This window comes from Ornithodoros turicata, chromosome 1 (assembly GCF_037126465.1).
Source record: "Ornithodoros turicata isolate Travis chromosome 1, ASM3712646v1, whole genome shotgun sequence".
In the NCBI taxonomy this organism is placed as follows: domain Eukaryota; kingdom Metazoa; phylum Arthropoda; class Arachnida; order Ixodida; family Argasidae; genus Ornithodoros; species Ornithodoros turicata.
This window is the reverse complement of record NC_088201.1, coordinates 36,079,709-36,100,593: the sequence shown is the minus strand read 5'-3', so window position 1 is coordinate 36,100,593 and position 20,885 is coordinate 36,079,709. Positions and strand designations below refer to the sequence as shown.

General features: G+C 47.1%; 2 protein-coding genes across 2 annotated transcripts in view; one reads left to right on the top strand and one right to left on the bottom strand.

Annotated features, from left to right (window-relative positions):
* LOC135378000 (calbindin-32-like) overlaps positions 1-20,885 on the bottom strand; it is a 206,780-nt gene that overhangs the window by 93,026 nt on the left and 92,869 nt on the right. The gene's annotated exons all lie outside the window — the stretch shown is intronic.
* Positions 1,658-2,410, top strand: LOC135398267 (programmed cell death protein 6-like). Its single transcript, XM_064629689.1, has one exon. The coding sequence runs from the start codon at positions 1,700-1,702 to the stop codon at positions 2,231-2,233; it is 534 nt and encodes a 177-aa protein (XP_064485759.1). The 5' UTR covers positions 1,658-1,699; the 3' UTR covers positions 2,234-2,410.

Here is a 20,885-nt window from a genome sequence, read left to right as displayed (position 1 = left end):
GCAAATAGTATGTAGCCTCTTATGGAGTTATGCTTTTTGAATTGCCGGTGGTGGAATTTTTTTGTGCTTTAGGTAAGATCTGGTCTCCTTAAGATGATGATAATGCTATTTTTGAAATGCTCTTTCGTGGTACATCAACTGTGGTGTCTCCCCTGTGATATCCTTGACGATTATGATAGGTGAACGAGTTGGAGTTGGTGTTGCCTGATTGTCGGTTTTCTTTTTCTTTTCTTTTTGTCGTGTTAACTGCTATTACTTGAAATGCTCTTTCGTAGTGCATGTTTCTGCTTTTTCCTGACTTGGACGTGTGCCCCCACTCCTGTCAAGGCTCGACAGAGCCAACAGTATAGTGAAATAAATAAATAAATAAATAATAATAATAACAATAATAATAATATGGTGGTTGTGGTGCCGTGATGCTACACGTAAGGTTTGTCTGCCTATAGTATGGCGACATGTTGCACGTGCTGCATGGTAGGACTGCGGATAATTTCGACCACCTGGGGCTCTTTTGACGTGCGTAGGAAGTCTCCGACACACGGTGCTGGTAGCAATGTTTACCTCCCCCACATTGCTACCAACCTCGGCCGGGTTGGAAACCGCGATCTTGAGCTCAGCAATCCAACACGTTACCGACTGAGCTACCGAGGAGGGCCCCAATCACTCCAATCATCTCCGTCGCTCCAAATCTCATCGCATTCTGACGTGAAATGAGCGTTGTACTCCCTGCGTTCCCCGCGCCACTGGTCGCCGTGGTTTCGGTTTCGGCTCATTTGCATATCTAAATTCGGAGATGGATATTTGAACGCACGTGCGTGTTTCGGGAATTTTTAAACGTGGAATATAGTCTCTCATTCTGCTATCTCGCTTTTGTCCGAAATCGCCTAATTCAAGGCTTAATTAATGAATTTTAGGTAATTAGTCATCTTGCATACTTTCTTCGAGAGGTTGCGGACCTGGCCGTAGAACTCAACTGCAAAAACGATATTCACATCGCTCTAATAGCCTTTTGATAGGCTGGGAAAATTAGGTTGCCAGTACAGGACCAATATAAGATTCGGTGGCAGGGCACCTGCAAAACTGGCTGGCCAATATGGGTTCCCAATATTGGTCCAATATAGGGCCAGGTTCCAATTGCCGTATCTGATACCTCTCTGTATTAAAACTTCTGTGTAAATGCTGTGTAACTTAATTATGTTTGAGCTTTGTTATTGCATTTTAAATACTTTTACGGGGTATTTCGTACGTATCTGTGAATACGTTTTGTGGGACAACGGTGACAAGGTGTAGAACGACACGGTATGCGGTACACGTTAAAGGTATGTTTATAATCGCAGGCCTTTAGTCGCTCCCTCACAGGCTCTTAAAATGACTGTTGGGTTGTCATGCAGACAAAACAAAATACAGTTTACTTTGTTCCGTGTAGAGCATACAGGAGCACGAAGGGGAATCAGTGCAACACACCTTTCTTATAGCACCAGCGTGCACTGGATTCAAATATCAGCGCCGCAGGTTACATAGAACATTGTCCTTGTTGTATTGCGCACCGCGTGAGCTGTCAGATTATCAACAGGGTACCTAAGAAATAAACGGTATTATTTCACCAGCAAGGTGTCGTTTATGGTCAGCTCTGGAGGAAGACGAAGCGAAGCACGGGCACACGTGACGACGGAGGCGGCGCTGGCGGCGCAGAGTGCAAATGATGGCGCACATCGGTGGCCAGGCTCTGAACCCGGTGACCCTGCGCAGCACATTCCTTGCCGCCGACCAGGGACACAATGGAGCTATTGACTATCGAGAGCTTCAGATGGCCCTATCCTCGGGTACATGGCGACCCTTCAATATGGAAACGGCCAAGATGCTGGTCGACCTATTCGACCGAAATCATGACGGCACCATCAACTTCGACGAGTTCGCCGAGCTCTATCGCTTCGTGACAGATTGGTCATCAGCTTTTCGGCACTTCGACAAGGACAACACCGGCAGCATGGAAAACAGTGCGCTCCAGACTGCACTGCGCGAGTTTGGCTACAACGTGTCTGACCGGTTCTCCGATCTCCTAGTGCGCCGGTACGACAAAAACGGCAAGATCTACTTCGACGAGTTTATTCAAATTTGTATGTTCATCAAGAACGCGACAGATGCATTTCGTCGGTACGATCGCCAAAAGACAGGCGAAGTGAATGTCCGTTTCGAGGAGTTCGTCCTTATGGTCATGCTGGTGCTCGTATAGAACACATTGATTAACAGGACAAATTTAGACATAATGCGCGTTGTGGTACCTTCGATCACACCAGACATTCAGGAGCGAGTTGGTGATCATGTGCTGGCTGCGCTCTGCTTGTTCTGCAATGGCCGGTTGGATATACAGAAATTCACGTATATATATTTCTGATTCTTCTTCTTTGCATTACTGATCTCTTCATTGATTGTTGGTCTCAATAGGTTACCAGGTTTACCAACCCCTGAACTTCACATTTAGCTCCAACAGCTCGACAGTAACTGCAACTACTCGACTGCGGATCGTAACCGCCTCTGTGCTTCAACATTTAAATTTTAGATGAAGAGCTCGAAGAATATTTAACTCTAGCTAAGCAACTATTCCGTGAATGCTGTTTTATACATAGGCGAAAGGGAGGTGTGCAAGTTTGGTCGAAATCAAGCTATTCTAGCTATCATTTGTATACATGGCAGTCGTTTTTGCCAATAGTTTCTAAACTTAGCTCCCGGTTAGCAATTACAAACGCCATCCCCGTCTTTGCGGTCGTTTTCTTCGGATTCTGTTTGGTATCAGTGGATCGTGCCATAAAGCAATTTAAAGTGGAATTTTCTCTTCGCGATTCCGGCAACCCGTGGTCTTTGCGAAACCGTGTTATCCTCAGAAAGTCAATTTACCTGAGAAACGCGAAATATTTACGCGGAACACAAATACAACAAAACAGTTTTACCGAAAGCTGTATGACGCTTGTGGCATGCCTTCATGCCCTTGACGTCAGCAGGAGCGCGACGACGGGAAAGGGGAGTTTGTTTATTTTCAAGTAAAATACATTTGCGTCTCGCCCTTTGTATTCTGCTATGGGAACAACTTCTTCGATGGCTGCTTATACCAAATACTTTTTGCCGAAAAAGTACTGGGTTGTCTGCGTCGTACACACAAATGAATGGAGTTCCAGTGCAAGTATTGCGAGCACAACTTAGTTCCGTATAGGTTAGGTATATACATCTACACGTTGCACTTAACAGTTTTATTGGCGCTTGGTTGTGGTTGTGACTGGGTAGAGCATCGCCCCTGGCTATGAAACTCCTGAATGATCATTATAAAATTTTTGTTTGGCTGTGACTATCGTCATTCATTATATAATATTCCATGTGCGCGTACACTCACCACTCTACACCAGGAATTTCCCTACATCCCCGTATAGGTGGTCCCCGTGGTCATCATTGCTGGCAACATTTAAGTGTTTAACGTACTTTTTGCTGTTTTGATTGTTAAACAACAACATATTTTTCACGTTGAATGTGCCGTATGTTTCCATCAAAACACGTGGTGCAAACGAACCGTGAGTGGTCAGCGTATTGGGAAGAGTCATCCACGTAGTGGGCAGTGACCGTGTAACAAGGAACAAAAGTGTCAACTGAGGTCTGACCAGTACCGGCGTCTACTGTTCGCATCTGGAGAGACAAGTGGGAAATTTGCCCCCCCCCCCCCCCGTAAATGGGCACCTCTGCACTCTAAAAAGAGAGCTTCACCACATACCACGCTCAAGAGCACTGCGCAGAACGACATTCGAAATGATGGTTAGCTTGGAGAGGATAATGCGGTAAAGTTATGTTTTTTGGAGTTCGATGATTTTTACGAACGAATTTCGGTCTTGATGATACTATCAACTTTCTACTTCACCGACTTGATGGGTCCTGTTACTGACAATTCCCAAAATGTGTGACATTTATGGCAGTGTAACGGCAGATGCATGAAGGACAAACAACAACAACAATGATTACAATTGTCTCGTAGACCGTTTAAACAATTTCTACGCGTACATTGCCACGTCAACGGACAGAAGAGACTACAATTCGGTACGCTCAATAATGACGCTCTGTCGGACCATCAGGCGTTATTGACTTATGCTTCACCATTCACATAGTATAAGTACGTGAGCCCATATCGATTCTAATGTCAGCGCAAGTCGTACAAAATATTCAATCGAAAAAAGTTAACTTTACGGACGAATGCTTCGGTAATTTCGTTCACTTAAATCTCTCGGGATTATGAGTAAAATGAAGAAATCCAAATATGGGCACAGAAGATATAAGCACATGAAGAAAAAGAATCGTTACCACCAAGCGCTCATAACGAACAATAATAGATGATTCGTACTCACGGCAGACAAAAAGAGCCCTGCCTAGTTTTTGCGTACTTTTTGTTTGTCCTTTTCACGTTTTGTGAGCAAATATGAAAATCAAGAAAGCACAGGCATTTCTCGCATATATTACATGCGAGAATATATCTCGCATATATTACGACGAAAGTTTTGGGCATACTGGCTCCTCAGAACACTTGCCGGTGCTTATTCTCCCGGGAGTATAGCAATCGCCAGCCATTCGAAACGCGAGAACTCCTTATGAATGTGCCGGGTGCGCTCTCCAGATACTTAGTAACGTATAGGAAACGCTGCAAGGTGAGCGAGATCAGTGAGTATATAGTTCACTTTAGACTGGATTCACGTAAAAAGCGTCGTACCCTGTTCGGGACGTGGGACCAGAGTTGAGGCACTTTCTCATAGCTGCGATTACGGCGTTGTTGTCAGGGAAATGTTGCCCGCACGGTCCATTCTTAGTGAGCCCGAAACATTCGAAGTCGGAAGGGATGGTCTACGAAACAGTCGCTTTCAATCTCGTATTGGATGAGCAGGTCCTGACACGCTTGCACTCGGTGGTCTTTCTGTTCCTGCGCAAGGTTCCTGTGCAATGCATTGAAGCCGACCTGAAGCTCCCGACAGCATTCTCTGATCGAAATCCGCCTGTTTGTGCGGATGTGTCGGTCGAGGAGCTGTTCATTTCCTGAAGTGACAGCTGTGCAGGACCGCCTGGAGCATAACTGTCGCCGCTAGGCAAACATGCCACCCACCCCTCACTGTGCTCACATGCACTTGCTTGTTCTCCATAAACGTCGTTCCGTCGTTGTCGTTCCGCAAGTGTTAACGAAAGTCAACTCGTGCCACTTTTTCTGAGTGGAGGAACTCAATCCCACACTTCTGCTCAGTACGTAGTCACTGCAGTCGCCATTGTGAAGTGGGAAGATTCAAACATCGCACGAGAACCACAAACTCCCCTCCACGTGAGCGTGGCGAAGTCCCTCCAACTCATGTACTACGACTAGTACAACTACGACTGTTTTTATAAAAACAGAACTTACCGTGTAACACGCTGAGAACCAGCCATCATCCCGAATGAAATCGTTCTCTTCACTGATTGGTTGAAAACGGGAGGCGTACGCCTTTGCGTGACAATTATGTTGGCAAAGCTCCCTGCGAAGTTGGCCAAGGACGCACGATCCCCCTGCGTTAGTCTTGACAACGGTAGTCGTGACGTTGCCCGCCTGACGACTATGGAAAGCAGTTCCATCAGCACCACCCGTGACACTTATACAGTTATGTTAAGTGTTACGCTGTCTCATCAAATCTGGAGTGACAACGGCATCATTCTGTGCAATAGTTTGCCTTCAGCGTGTTATGTGGTGAAGTTCAGGTTTAAGAGTGTTGTGAGCTCTTAAAAGCAGAACTTCAGTACACAACACGCTCAAGGCCAACCACTAAACGGAATTTTACCATTGTCGCTCCTGATTTGGTTTCATGACTATTTGCAGCGCTAAGAGTAAATTTCAAGTCAGAGGACTAAAATAGGGAGTAATTGCAATCTACAGGGCTCGCAGCTGTAGTCTCCAAGTTACTCTTTTTTTTTCTTCTTCTTCTTGTTCTTGGAGCATATCACTTCCTTTACAAACGATTTCACATAGTAGAAACGTGTGTTTAGCGCAATCCAGAGAGTCGAACCGAACCCGAACCTGAACCGAAAACCGTTATTAACCTTTATTTTTGGCCGAGCGGGAACTGAACCGAACCGAAACAGTCGACGCTATCTTGGAGCTGAACCGGAAGTGAACCGCTAAGAAAATACCGGTAACCGGTTCAAATAACTGTTCATGCGGAACTAAGGGCGAAACTTTGTATGTTGTGAATGAACACAATTTTTTCTTCTTTTATTAGCTTCGTAGTCTTCCTCTTGCTTGCCGAAAAAGTCGTGCACTGCAGCAATGCTCTGGATTTTCTCGGGTCGGGAAATAACAACAGCAACAACTTTATTTTAACATGATGAATGGGGAATTATGAATGGGAATGAACGGGGAGTTATGACTAAAAACTGTTATGGCTACTAATGTTTAAGACATACACAAGAATATATATAAGAAGTAGGGACTAACGACAGTTTTGGGTAGTATTCAGGATGTGACATATATTATAATAATATACTAATCAACCGAACCAACGAATGACTTAAATGACTTAGGCCAAGGTAGCAGACTTGATTGACTGTTATATTCCTACCGAGATTCTGTGAACCCGGTGGGTAAGTTAACCACCGCGACATGAGCAACGTGCTGGGGCAGTCAACCCAAAACCGGTAATTCGTGTTTATGCTGCTGTCGTAACCACTACTAATATTGTCTTTCATATCGCACAAAATCTTTAAAAATCTTGAACGGCCGTTGACGTCTTCCTGTCCACGGTACCACACAAACGGAAGTGTGGTTTAGCCTGCCCATTTTGCTTCATTCCCACCCGTAGCCCCTGAACCGGTTCGTGAACCGAACCGTTTGGAAAACATCAGTTCGAACCATTATAGTTGCCTTCCGGAGCTAAACCGGAACTGAACCCGATAAACGTTTCGGTTCGACTCCCTGGCGCAATCTAGTGATATGTGTCTGATCGAATTGGACAGAGCCCTATACGCTCTGCAACAAAAGACATTGCTGAATCTGCCACGGTACACTGGCTGAGCCTAGAGAATCTCAGTTTTTCGAAGGCATCTAGAGTCAAGTCAGACGTGGGTTGACTAAGGAATTTCGCAATAGCCAAGAAACACGGTTGAAGCGTCGATGCGGCCCAAGACAATGCTTATCAGGCTCTGGGGAGCCTGGCACGTTGTTATTTACTGCGTTCCATCGAAGCGTACGTGACGGCGATCCCCAATTTTTCTCTCGCTTTGTCTGTGCATTGCTCCAGACGAATATATATTTTGTTGCGTCGTTTCACGTCTATACTTTCGGGAACTTATTTCTTTCTCTTTGCTCTGTTCCGGAAATGAGGGACCCCGTATAAAACGAAGCAATTGACCTTGTGCCCTTAAATCAGCAGTGTCTTATCTTCTTTTTTTTTAATTCCGTGTTAGCGCCGCGAAGCAACTGTGGCTATTAGCGACGTACAGATGTGGGCAGATGGAGAGAGGACAGCAGGAAGGAGTGGGGGATAGGGGGGTTAGTATGCGTCCTGGTCCGACTTCAGGGGGAACTGTGCCGACATTCGTCTGGAAAGCCCTCGGAAAACCTCGGACAGCACAGCCGGTAACAGGATTCGAACCCGTGTCACCTGCCAGTCTCGCCGTGGAAAGCGATCAGCATAACCACACTATGCCACGGGAGCTGGTGTGTCTTATCTTCATCGGTAAAGTTACTTGGTCGAGTTGAGACAGCTACAGTCACATGACTATACAACTGGTGTAACTTATTTACTAAAACAGTAACTAAATAAAATGAGTCTCAGTTAGAGTTATCGTTGGTGCTCAAACTGGGTTACCTCTCACCTGCTGCAGATTATGTGTGCTTGAAGCGAAGGAACATTAAGGCGAGGCTCGCTGATAAGCAAACACTAAAAGGTATAACTATCCACAATTTCTAGGTTTTCAAACAAATGAGACTCCAAAATGCTTATTTGAAGCTGTATCGAAAATCCACGCAGATACAATCAAGTTACTTCATTAGCATGCATGTTATTTCACTATATGGAGTATAGCGCGGCTAAGTAAAACCCAAAATTGCACTTCAAATTCCTGGGTTTTGTGAACCTCGAAGTATAACTGTCCGTGCGATATCTCTTTTACTCAATGCTATTTAGGAGCTTGTAACTATAGCATTATGGTTTTCGAATTTCCCAATGATTACGTATAGAAAATATTTCGCGGTGTGTGGAGCAGTCACCTGTAACAGCTACGGGTGAGCTCACACCGTGGCGTGTTGAGAGACCAAGCTGCTCCCTCCCGGAAACGCGCCGTACTCCGGAAAAGGACAAGATTGGACTGAACGCGCGCACGGTCAGTACCACAGCAGAGGGTCGAGCGAGGTTTAAGGGGACATATAGCATACGATAAAAAAGAGAACTTGAAGGAGTTGCCGGCAAAGCAGGCTCTGAAAGCATTCTCATCTGGCTTACGTCGGTGACGCGCACCAGTAAGTTTGTAGGTAGGGGAGACGTTGGTACAGTGCTCCATACTTCCCGTGTGCACTCTCCCACTTTTTATCACCATATGTGCGAGACGCAAGCTATTTAAAAAAGCCGATATTTACATTTTAAAGTGATAAAACGGCAAGAGCCGAAGTTTCCCCTTCGTTTTATTCTTACGTATTTTTTTTCTTTTTATCTCGTAGTATCTTTCAGACAACTACATGTGGTGCACTGTCAATTACGCGAATGTGACGTGTGTGTTCCACGAAACTTTGGCTCTGTAATACTAATCGATGCTATAAATTCGCTTCGAAATATAGGTTACTTACGATTCCGAAACAACCATATACGAGTATATCTTCGTTACATAAATACATTTAACGAAAGGTACATCTATAAATTTAACCAACCAATATTGTTGAGCTAAATTTTCAGATGCCTTGAAAGAACAACTCCTAACGACAATACCCCCATCGTTTCATCCACTTACAACAGAGAATGTTAGCACGAAAAAGGACACAGCTAAACGAAGCTCGCATGTCTAATCAAGAAGGTGTTCCGACATATTCATCCGTACGTGCGCAGGGTGTCTTTCAAACGCCGCGTCAAGTCACAAACGTACAATCGTACGGGGTCGAGGACAACTAAATTACCCGAGGGAACAGAGCTGGTGCATCGGTGTCAGGTACGTTGTCAGACGTGACAGATACAAAGATGCCGGGAAACATTGCGGCTACTCAATTTTGAAGTTTAACACCGCCTTAGACAAGCTTCTTACGAAAGACTATACCCTGCATCGAATATTAATTTTCCGTGGTTTTCCATGGGAAGCTTAAATTGGACACACTTATGCGTGCACCTCACAGCCCGATCAGTCGTTTATGTGATAGATCGCTACCCCCCCCCCCCCCCCCAGGCACGGCGGTATATACTTTTTCACGTTGCGTGTCGTGAAGAGTACTACCTCGATCTTTTTGAGCTAGAAACTGCACAGGTTGTTGAAATCGATGCAATGAGGCACAATAATAGGGATGTTTAGACTGTGAGTGGGTTTAGAAAGAGGACTGTATGGAGCAGAATCAACATCGAGAACGGATGTAGAGGGAAAAGCCAGCATTATGAATTATATACCTCTCGCTTGAACATCTCACCGCGGTTTACACAGCTGCGAACCTCTCTAATTAACTGTTCGTTTACTCTTCCATAAACAGGAACTTCCGCGCTGTGTGCTTTGTTTCTATATTCCAGAGATTTGAAACTTTCTACGCTTGTGAAAGAATACATTGTTCCCAGGGGCGGATCCAGTCAAGGCAAGCATGGTAGATACACGATCTAGGTCAATTAAAAACTATGTGAAGACAGAAATTGAGGAGGGGGTCAGGACATCCTGACCCCCCTCCCCCTCTACATCCGCCCCTGATTGTTCCTGATCATGAGAAATTGGGATGCGAAATAGCTGCACCTGAGGGTGATATCCAGTCAAGGGCAAACGGAGAACAGTTCAGGACGGAAAAAAAAAAAAGAAGAGGCACGAACGCTTTGGTTCAAGAGCAAGGCTTTCCAGGCGAATGTCGGCACAGTTCCCCCTGAAGTCGACCCAGGACGCATACTAACCCCTCTATCCCCCACTCCTTCCTGCTGTCCTCTCTCCATCTGTCCACGTCTGTACGCCGCTCATAGCCACAGTTGCTTCGCGGCGCTAACACGGAAAACGGAAACGGTTAAAGAGCGACACGGGAGCAAACGACGGTGTCATTTTCTTTTCTCTAGAGAAAATTGTCTACAAACGTACAACGAACATGTCCGTGTACCAATACTTTCTTGTATCGGAGGGAACCTGATGTACTAATTTGACGGCGCACATATCACCCGACCACTTATGTATAATGTACGACCCGTGCTTCTCCCCCCCCCCCCCCCCCAACAAAAAGGCCCTTGTTCGAAGCGTGTTTGTCGTGCACACACTTTTTGCTTAGTCTTTCGTGTCTTCTGCTTGTATCTGCACACTTTCGACCCTCGTAGGGGGCTTCCACATAACGGGGGAGCAACGTTAGGTGCAGATTCGCGAAGAAACACCAAAACTGCCGCAGCCCCTCAATTAGCTAGCCCAGTGAGCTGACATATGAAGCCGTAGTTAGCTGATGCACACCGTTGCTTTGCACTAATTACATCAGCGCGGTGCAGCAACGTGCGGAACAGTTACTCGCGGTGAGCGGCGGCCTGGCCCTGATTTCATGAGCTCCCTTGCTTTCCTTGTTGCAACGCTGGCCTATAGTGCAGGAAAACGAAACAAGGAAAACAGATCTCTTTTGCAACGCGCAAGAAAGCTAGTGTGTCTGGAAGATTTTCCTCCTGATCACAGTTGCTAACCCAAGGAAACATTTATTCGTTCAAGGAGACGCAGATATCCATCTGTGTAGCTGCAAATTAAAACAATATTCTGGGTAATTACTCCTACTATAACGTGAGTAGCACATACTTAATTGCTCTGTTCGGTTCCTTATGTAATAATAACATATTACGACGACAAAGTGACCCAGTACAACAACACATGGGACCTACACAGTTCTAGCCAACACAATTTCGCGTTGGACTAAGAAAACGGAGCTGCAATCTGCACAGTTTTTTCCGTACTCGTCGTAGGCGTCACCGGACACCGTGTAACTACGACAGGAATGGTTGGTTTGGTGTATGCAAAAAGAAAAGGAACAAATAAAAAGAAAAACATAAAAAATAAGGTACGTATATTCTTACCATAGACGCATCTCGATAGGCATTACTGCAGACAATACTAAAAAATTATAGCACCAAGCTAACAACGAAAATCACAAATATTCCTCCAATTTGTGCACTTTTTGAAGTATGCATATTATATTTTTTTCCAGACCGAAAGTACATCTCATCTAACAGACGCCTTCAACGCACAGATCGCCTCTGTACTCATATCGACCCACGCTAGATGGCCGTTTGCCATGGAAAGGGACAAAATTCTCGGTTTAGATCTCATGCAGTTACCAATAGCTTTGTGATCCGGCACCTGCTTCCTTCGAAGGAGAGCGAGAGGGTATCTCCCGGTTTTCCTCCGTACCGTTCCAGCATGGATTGAGACTTCCACTTTTTTTTCTTGTACCCCGTTTTTCATTGAACATCAAGCGTCTTTAGTCCGACGCACATAGATCTTATGGCTAATCGACGTTAGATGTATGTCCTGAAGCAAGCTGACAGTTTTTTTTTTCTTGTAGCAGACGACGTAACAAGGGCAGTCGTCAATTTTCATGGGATCGCCCTAGGCACATTAGGAAATATGGCCGCCAAACAAGTAAGAACCTCCCTTGATGGTGCTGCTCATTTGTCGTCCATGTCCACATCAGCGCCTATATCATTTCAAGTTGTTCCGAACGTAGATCCGGAACTGTACAGCCTATAATGGCATTTTATTTGGTAACAACTGCCAAGGTACAGATTTTCTGCTCTGAGGTTAATATTAACGCATTCAGCAACGACAACACGCCGATGACTCCAGAGGTGAGCAGCTATTTCTCTCGGGATAAAACGAAAAGCTGAGACAGACTTTTTTGCTTCTTTTCCCTTTTCCTCCTCCTTCTTTCAACGGTATAGCAAGTCGCCGTTGCATATGACTGATCTTTCCCCGGTTTTCTGCGAATAAACATACATATGTTGTCCCCTCCCCGTCTTGAGTTACCACTAAAGATGCGCTAGACCAGTGATATTTTTAGTAGCAATAACCCAAAGATATTTCAGCCTGATCGACGGTATTTTTTTTTCTTCTCTGTGAGCTGGTTCTTTGCAGCTGTAAATAATGTTTGAAAGATTTTGTGATGTGCATGCTATGGATCTGAATAGAATATTTATTTCACTTGTTGACCAAATGTGCATAACATGAGCGAACGAGGTACGTACTATATGTGCACCATGTGTAGACAACTTGACGGGCATTCACAGTATAGCAACATAGGAGTACGTTAGGAGTACATGTCCGTTGTGAAGAGCAACGTGGCGGCAGGACCACTGTCGCAAGAACTCTTGCTCGCCTAACAAAAAAAGACTGTGTCCTAAGTAGTCTGTTACAAGCTGAGTCACTACGGAGAACCTAAGGGGCATCAGCCGGTTCCTCCTGCTCTGGGCACGCTATGACACATCGTTATCATCATCTGTTACATTTATCATTACGACGACGATGGGAGGACAACGCAGCATGCGCTCCACGAGCTCGAGAATAAAGTTAATAATTAATAATAATTGGGAGTAGATTTGCGCGTGACAATAAAATTTGATTTTCGTTTCATGCACGCGAGAATGGTTCGTTTGTTTTTCGAGTTTGTGTCCACAAGTTCATTATGATATTGTGCTTCCCTATAGATCGCTTGGATCGCTCTTGACTGTCCAGTTAATGTCGTTTTCAGTCAGATAGTGCTTACTGCATCCGTTGCACCAAGAAAGATATCCTCCGTCTTTCTGGTGCAGCTGGAAAGTCGCGGACAGTGGGAACATTTCTTGAAATCGCTAAAACCCCCAATGCAAGAGAACACAAAAGGGATGGACTAAAAAAGACGAGACGAACACATGTCTTTTTTAGTCCTGTCCTTTTGTGTTCCCTTGCTTGGAGGTTTTAGTGATTTTAACAAATGAACAACCAACCAGCTCACATTCTTACGGTCTTCAGTGGGAACAGTTGGTTCATTATATCTCGTCTGCTAGGCTACCGTAAGTGGATGGTGACTTTTTCTTCTCTCTCAACTCAATTCACTGATGTGCGCGTAACATGTTTCCCGCAAATACCATCATGTCGCTGCCTAGGTCAATATTTAATGCGTATAGAGACCTTGTAAAAATATCCATGCCCTGGCTAACAACATAACCATCGAGCCGTTTGTGTAACTTTATGGTGCGCCGAGGATCAGAGTATATGATTAATTTCAGCACTGTAAGAAAACTTTCCGTAATTTTACTGCACAAATGAATGCTAACTCTGTTGCCGGCATATGTGCCGTAACCTATAAGCTGCACAAAATCCGTTTGGAGTGCAAACTGCACAGTTTCGGACTAGGCTTTCGCAGTTCAATAAGTGTCATTCTTTCCGCTTATGGGAGCTGTGCGGTGTGCACTCCAAACGAATTTTTTGCAGTAACTAGGTTACAGCACATATGCCGGCCACAGAGCTAGCAGTCAATTGTAAGTAAAATTACGTTTTTTTTTTTTTTTTTTTTGCAGTGCAATTTTACGGGCACTTTTAGAAAGACACAGTTGTAGAGGAAGGCAAACAAAATTGTGAAACAATGCAACACGAAACTTCTATGTAGTGTGGTACATTCGCAGGTATTAAATCTCACGAGCGATAACATGGCGGAACTAACATGGTCACCCTCATTTACACGCCTGTTGCGATATTCTTCGTAATCAATTTAACCGCCCAAAGCCGCCTGCTTGAGTTAAAAAGCACAGCTTGAGTCCTTGTTCACTTCCGCAAGTGGACAATGTAGAGTGACGTCAATTGCAGAGGCTGAACGAACAATTAAGACGAACACAAGGCAGAAGGCACACAACGTTGAAGCCTCACCAACGCTACCTGCCACGGCAGGCTACCTGCTATAATTCCTCAAGGCCGCAAACCTGCGGTACCTATAACACGTGTGCTTCCGCACATCTTCATTTTCCCGTGTTTCTGTGTGTGATTATTTCTGTTTTTGGCCCGGGCGAATATTTTTTTTTTCCGTTTTCAGCCAAATATTGGCTGACCTCTCTTAACAGTTAAAAAGCAGAAGAAGCCCAAACAATGATCTGAAAGACCTCGTTCATGAAGACACGGACACACGTTCACCCTGGCCCATTCCCTCTTACATTTTCTTCCATGCAGGCTCGCATTCACACACAGACGAACAAACCGACGCAGGCGGCATTTTTGATCTTGTGTGAATGCGAGCGTGCATGGAAGAAAATGTAAGAGGGGGGGGGGGGGTAATATGTTTAATGCTGATAGAAAAAAAAAAGAAGGGAAAGGTTAGCCATGATGTAGGCTTGCTATTCCCAAGAGCAAACACAAACAAACAAAAAGTAAGATGCAGAAACAGCGACACAGAAAATTAAGAAATACAGAAAAAGACAGCTCCTTCACTAATCGTTGTGCAGACCGCCATGTAGGAGGTATCACAGAGTACCCAAGAGTTTAGCTTCCCGAAGGAATTGTGTCAGCGCAGACGTGACTTCAGCGTGCTCAGTAGGGCCAAGTAGCACCGGGAGGGAAGGCTCTTGGCAGCCTAGATGAGCGAGACGGCGCCGTAGACAGGACCGGTGACGTTCGTACCGCTGGCAGGCAAGGAGTATGTGTTGCACGTCTGCTTCCACATGACACGTGGGGCAAAGAGGTGATGGAAGTTCGCTCATCTTAAACAGGAGGAGTGGGGTTCGTGCCACATTCAGCCGCAGCCGAAGAAGCAACGACTGCTCGATGCGCGGGATGCGGCCAGGCACAGCATGTGTCAATTAGCGGGTCAGTGGATTTAAGGAAGGTATTGGTGCATACAGGGTGTCCCAGAAAACGTGTCATTGAATTATAATAAAAAAACTACGCCACCTAGAATCATGCGGTCAACAGCATTTGTTCTTATTAGGTTTTTGCCACCTCCTAATGTGAATGTCATGTACTCCAAGTTTAATTATGTAATTATTTGCGAACTGAACTTGGAAATTTGCCAAGTACAGGTCACGTTTTTACCCCACCAATGTGAAGAGCGTGCCGAATTCACTCAAATTCATGATAACTGACAGTGATATTCACGAGCTATCCCATCGGAAAAAATAGCCGAATATCATGCTTTTCGGGGCACCGGACCATAACGCGCGATGACTTTTTGAGCGCAATCGCTCTCAGTGCGACGAAAGGAGGTTCCGCAGCCAGCCCACAGAGTGATAGTAGAAAAAGTAACACTTCTTAAAATTGGGAGAGGGAAAGCATTATCCCAGCGAAAGTCGGACGTGATAAGCTGTGCCTGTTTTATCTCTTGCTGCGATGTCGGGGAGGGCTGGGTTTCCAACCTCCTTTCGTCGGACTGACAAAGATTGCGCTGAAAAATTCATTGTGCGCTATTCTGTGCGGCCTCCGTAGAGCATGATGTTCGGCTATTTTTTCCGATGGGATAGCTCCTGAATATCCCTGTCAATTATCATTAATTTGACTAAATTCGACACGCTCTTCACATTGGTGGGGTAAAAAAGTGACCTTTACTAGGCAAATTTCCGACTTAAGCTCGCAAAAATTTACATAATTAAACTTACGTTACACAACATTCGCATGAGGAGGTGGCAAAAACCCAATAAGAACAAATGCCATTGACCGCATGACCCTAGGTGATGTAGTTTTTTTATTATAATTCAATGACACGTTTTCTGGGACACCCTGTATATAGCTTCTTGCTGAAAGAGCTGCGTGCAGTTGGCAATAAAGCGGCGAATTTTCAGCTCGCACATAGAGAGCGTAAGGGGAAGGACAGTTGGCTGCTCAGTGTCGTGGGCATGCCGAGCGAGGGCGTCAGCACGGTCGTTGCCAGAAAGTCTGACATGGCTCGGAATCCACTGGTATACCACGCCGTGTCCCAGGGATACAAGTTCGGAGTGCAGGGCGACGATCGTGCTGTAGGTGTCACTGATGACTGCAGCAGAGTAAGAGGCCAGCGCCTCCAGAGCCACTTTACTGTCGGTCAGGATCGCCCAGGCCCTGGGCGCCAACGAGGAGACGTCTCTCAAAGCGGCCAGTACTGCGAAAGCCTCGGCCTCGGCAGGTGACATAAGAGGGAGTTTGAATCCGTGCTCAATTCCATCCTCTGGGATGCAAAAGTCAGCAGACGACCCAACTAGAGAGACTGAAGCATCAGTGTATACTTGGGTTCGATGCCGGTGGTGGCTGTGGATGTGGTGCAAGGTCAGTTGGCAGGCCACAACTGTTGGCACAGCATTCTTTTCCGAAGACCCGGAATAGACGTTTGTACAGTGGGGTAGTTGAGTGACCACATGGGTGGCGCATACGAGGTCTGGGCCGAAGTTGAGGGGATGTTGCCCCGCAAACGAAGAATAGCTTGACCGAATGCAGATGTGGGATAACGTTGAGCACTGTCACACAGGTAATGAGCCGGATGGCGGGCAAGATAACGCGTGTAAAGCGACACTATCGCAAAGAATAAGCACAGATGGTTCCCGTGCTTCCGCCAAAACAGAGAAGGTTTCCGTACTCTTCGGCACTCCCAAACAAAGGCGGAGGCTTCTGGCCTGAATATTTAGCAGCTCCCGCCCGTGAGTGCTGGAGATCCCATACAGGACAGGCAGATTATAGCGCATAGTGCAACAGGGAACAATGCACACGACGCAGGTCAGCACAGGACGGGCCCCAGGTGGATCCGCAGAGGTGCCGGAGCACATTGCTGTAGACACGGGCGCTAGCAGAAAGAGAGTTGATCTGCCGCGACCATGTCAGTCCCTTATCAATGATTATGCCTAGGTAGCGACACTGCGAGACGTAGTTCAGTCTAGAGCCAGCTAGCAGAATGGGGTATTTGCGGAAACAGCGGCGCGTGAATGTCCTACTGTCTTAGCCGGTGAGACAGACAGCCCACAGTTAGCAAGATACGCCACAATAAGGTCTAAGGCATGTTGTAGACGACGCTGGATGGCACCACTGCGCGTGCAAGGGTCCATATGCAAATGTCATCAGCATAGATCGTGATATGGGTATGCTTGGGCAGAAGAGAAGGGAAGTGTGCCAGGATGACATTAAACAGGAGCGGGCTGAGGACGCTTCCCTGTGGAACTGCACAGAGTAGTTGGCGCTGTCACCCTCTGTTCGTACGCCTCTGCTGTGCGTACGAACAGAGACCTGTCGGAGAGGAAGGCTTGCAACCAGGCAAGGGTACAGCCGCGCACACCTGCTTCTTGAAGCGATGCAACAACGGCATTGTGGAGAACACTGTCGTATGCTTTCGCCACATCGAGGAAGACAGCGGCCGTTAGGAGCCCATCAGACTTTGCTTGCTGGATAGAGGAGACGAGATCGATGACATTGTCAATTGCAGACCGTGCTTGCCGGAAGCCAGCCATGGCCTCAGGTAAGAATCGGATGCTCTCAAAATACCAGTTCAGTCGTGCGGATTCCATCGGTTCCATAATCTTCCCTACACAGCTGGTGAGGGCGATTGGGCGGAAGGCATCAATGGCGTGCGGAGACTTGCTTGGCTTCAGAAGCGGCACTATCATCACATTCTTCCATTCTGCTGGGAAAACACCATCCCGCCAGGAACCATTGTAGAGCCTGAGGAGGGCGTGTCGGCCATGGATGGGTAGATTTTGGAGCGCCTTGTACGTAATACAGTCAGGCCCAGGAGAGGTGTGAGGAGGTGATTTCTTTAGGGCAGCCTCTAACTCCATGAAGGAGAACGGAAGATCCAGAGATTGCTCCTGTGTGGATTCCAGGACGACCGGGATGGCACGATCCCTGTGACACCGAGGCCCCCGAAGCTGTCGGTATACGGGCACAATATTCGTTTGCAACGTCGATTTCCGAACGTGCGGTTTCTAGCGCGAGCGCTTTAAAAGGGCGCCGTTGAGCAACAGGTGTGGAGAGTGCCCTGTGTATGCTCCATATTCGGGAAAGTGGCGTCCGCGGAGACAAAGAGCTCGCAAATCGCCGCCAACGGTTTCTGGCGAGGTTGGCCAGGTGTCTCTGTATGACCTTCTGAATGCGTCGTGCTTCAGTGATGTGACACGGGAGGCCAGAACGACGAGCTTTCCGTTCAGCCCGACGACGAATAGCACGCAACCGTTCATACTCTGCATCAATAGCTGAGAAGGCGATGGGGACACGGCGCACTGTTGTGGAGCGACTCACCGCATCTGCTACGACTTCAGCAAAGGAGGAAGAACTCAGATGCTCCAGCTGCTGGTCTCTGAAGGCCCACTCTATGGTGGTTCGATAGGCGTTCCAGTCGGAGCTCTTGATGCAGCGTGTAAGCGGAGAGCGCTGCGCACCACGAATATTAATCAGCACAGGGAGGTGATCGCTGCCAAGGAGTTCTACATGAGCTTGCCACGAGAAGCGCCGCGCTATAGATGAAGACACTGCCGTAAGGTCCAAGCACGAAGACAGGCGCATTGCCTCAATAAATGTTGAGGACCCATCATTGAAGAGGCACAGAGCCAAACGCGCAACAGAGACGCTAACTGCTGGCCCCTCGCATCAGAGCGCGTACTTCCCCAAATAACGTTGTGGGCATTGAAGTCCCCGCAGAGCACGTAGGGAGGAGGAAGAGAGTGAAGTATTTCTTCGAGGCCGTCTGTGTTGAAGGCTGACGCCGGCGGCAAGTATAGAGACAAAACAGTAACGTCCATAGAGGCCAAACGGACTGTGCAGTTTACGTACTCTCCTCTGCAAGTCGTTTGCAAGGGTCTATGTATGACGGGTATGTCAGAGCGAACGAAAAGGGCTGCAGAGCTTTGACCTTCACCAGGTTTGGAGACGTACGTTGTATAGCCAGATAAGCGAAAAGCTTCGGAGATCCTGCATTCGGAGATGCATATCAAGGGGAACTTGTGTCGCCACACGAACTGGCGGAAATCGGGGAGACTGCACGGCAGACTCCTCGAATTCCACTGAAAGATGGTAGTAGGCTTGTACTCCACGGCCGCTAAGCCAGCTCTTGCAGTATTCGCCGAACATTCTCAGATACTCCGTGCCCTCACAATCAGTAATGAAGGTAGGGAGAAGAAGAGAGAAAAAAAGACAAGGTATTGGGGTAGCATGAGGAGTAATGCATGGCGGCCTTCGGATGATACCGTTATGACGAGCTATGTCGTTGCCTACGGCCTAGTCGAGGCGACACCACCATGATCCGCAGAGCAGCATTTCCTTCCGCATTGTCGGACGAATCTCTGTCGCCCTCAGATGACAGCTCTTCATCAATAAGGGTATCTCTCGAGCGCTCCGAGGGGTCACTCGGGGAATCAGGCCTTAAAGCTTTGAAGACGATCCCAGCCGGTGGCGTCGATGGCTTCCGCTTCGAAGAGCCACATCACTGTGGTCCATAGTGTCCGCCCACGATGATGAAGCCATGCACTCAACCTCGCCGACGCATGAAGCAGGAACCAAACCTGCCGCTTGGGTCACAGGGTCCCGCGTAATGTTCGGATAACCAGCATCAGCATTCACTGCCTTCCCGCTTTCCGGTGCCGGAAGATTCGGAGGGCTGCACTCAGGATGTGGAGCCGCCGGCGCACATGGTTCACTGGGGTGTTCATTCACCACCTCCATATCCTGATCAGCACAGTGATCCATTAGGTCCGTCCTTTGATCCTGAACAGTCACAGCAGCTGCATAGGACTGAGGACAAAAGGCGGCTTCATGTCCAAATCGTCGACACGTGCTCCATTGCGGGACGCGGCAGTCCCCACGAATATGACCCAGGCGTTTGCATCGCAGACAAAGTTGAGGCCGATCTTTGCACAGGACTAACACTTGACTGCCACGGATATTAATTAGATGGGGGACGCCCTCAGGCGTGATATCTCGCTTCAGGCGGAGCTTCACAGTTCGGGAAAGAGAGCCAACGTTCCCAAACTCGGGATCAGAGCAGGTGATCTTGGAAGTTTCCTCGACGTTGCCATAGTTCACAAATGCTGCTCGTATATCGTGCTCCTTTACAGCAGTAGGAACCCAGTTCAATCGCAAATGAAGAACAAGATTCGTGGCCTCTAGAACGACACACTTCTTCCCCTTAACTGTGAGCGCACGGTGGGACAAGAAGCTTTTGTTTTCGCTGAAGGGGTTCTAAACTTCAAGAGCCAGACGTGGTTGCATTGGTACTGACCCAGATCATCTACGTCAGAGAATTGGAGAAAGGGGCGAAGAGCGAGCTTGAAGTCCGTCACAGTGTACGGCCTACCGGTGACATCAGCATGGAGGACGGAGCAGAGACTGAATCCCACAGAGGAGGAGAACCAACGGAGGATAATATTGTAGTCGTCAGACGGTTGCACAGAGTCATCGGAAATAATAGGACGAGATTTAGAGACAGAGGGCTGGAAAACCTGGCCATAGAGAGTGTGGCCGCCAAGCTCGAGCTGCTTGACTGGGCTTACTGGAATGTAAGAGGGAATGAACCAGGGTGAATGTGTGTCCATGTCTTCATGAACGAGGCCTTGGTATGTTGATGAGAGTGCGATGTCGGCATAGTGTAATTCGTAGCACACCTGAACGGCGATCAGAGAGATGTAGGTTCGAGTCCCGCCTCCGGCACTTGCTGAAGTTTCGTCAACAGTCGTCTTTCAGAATGTAGAGTGAACAAGAAAAGTCCAGAAATAGGCATGACATCAAGAAATGCCATCGTT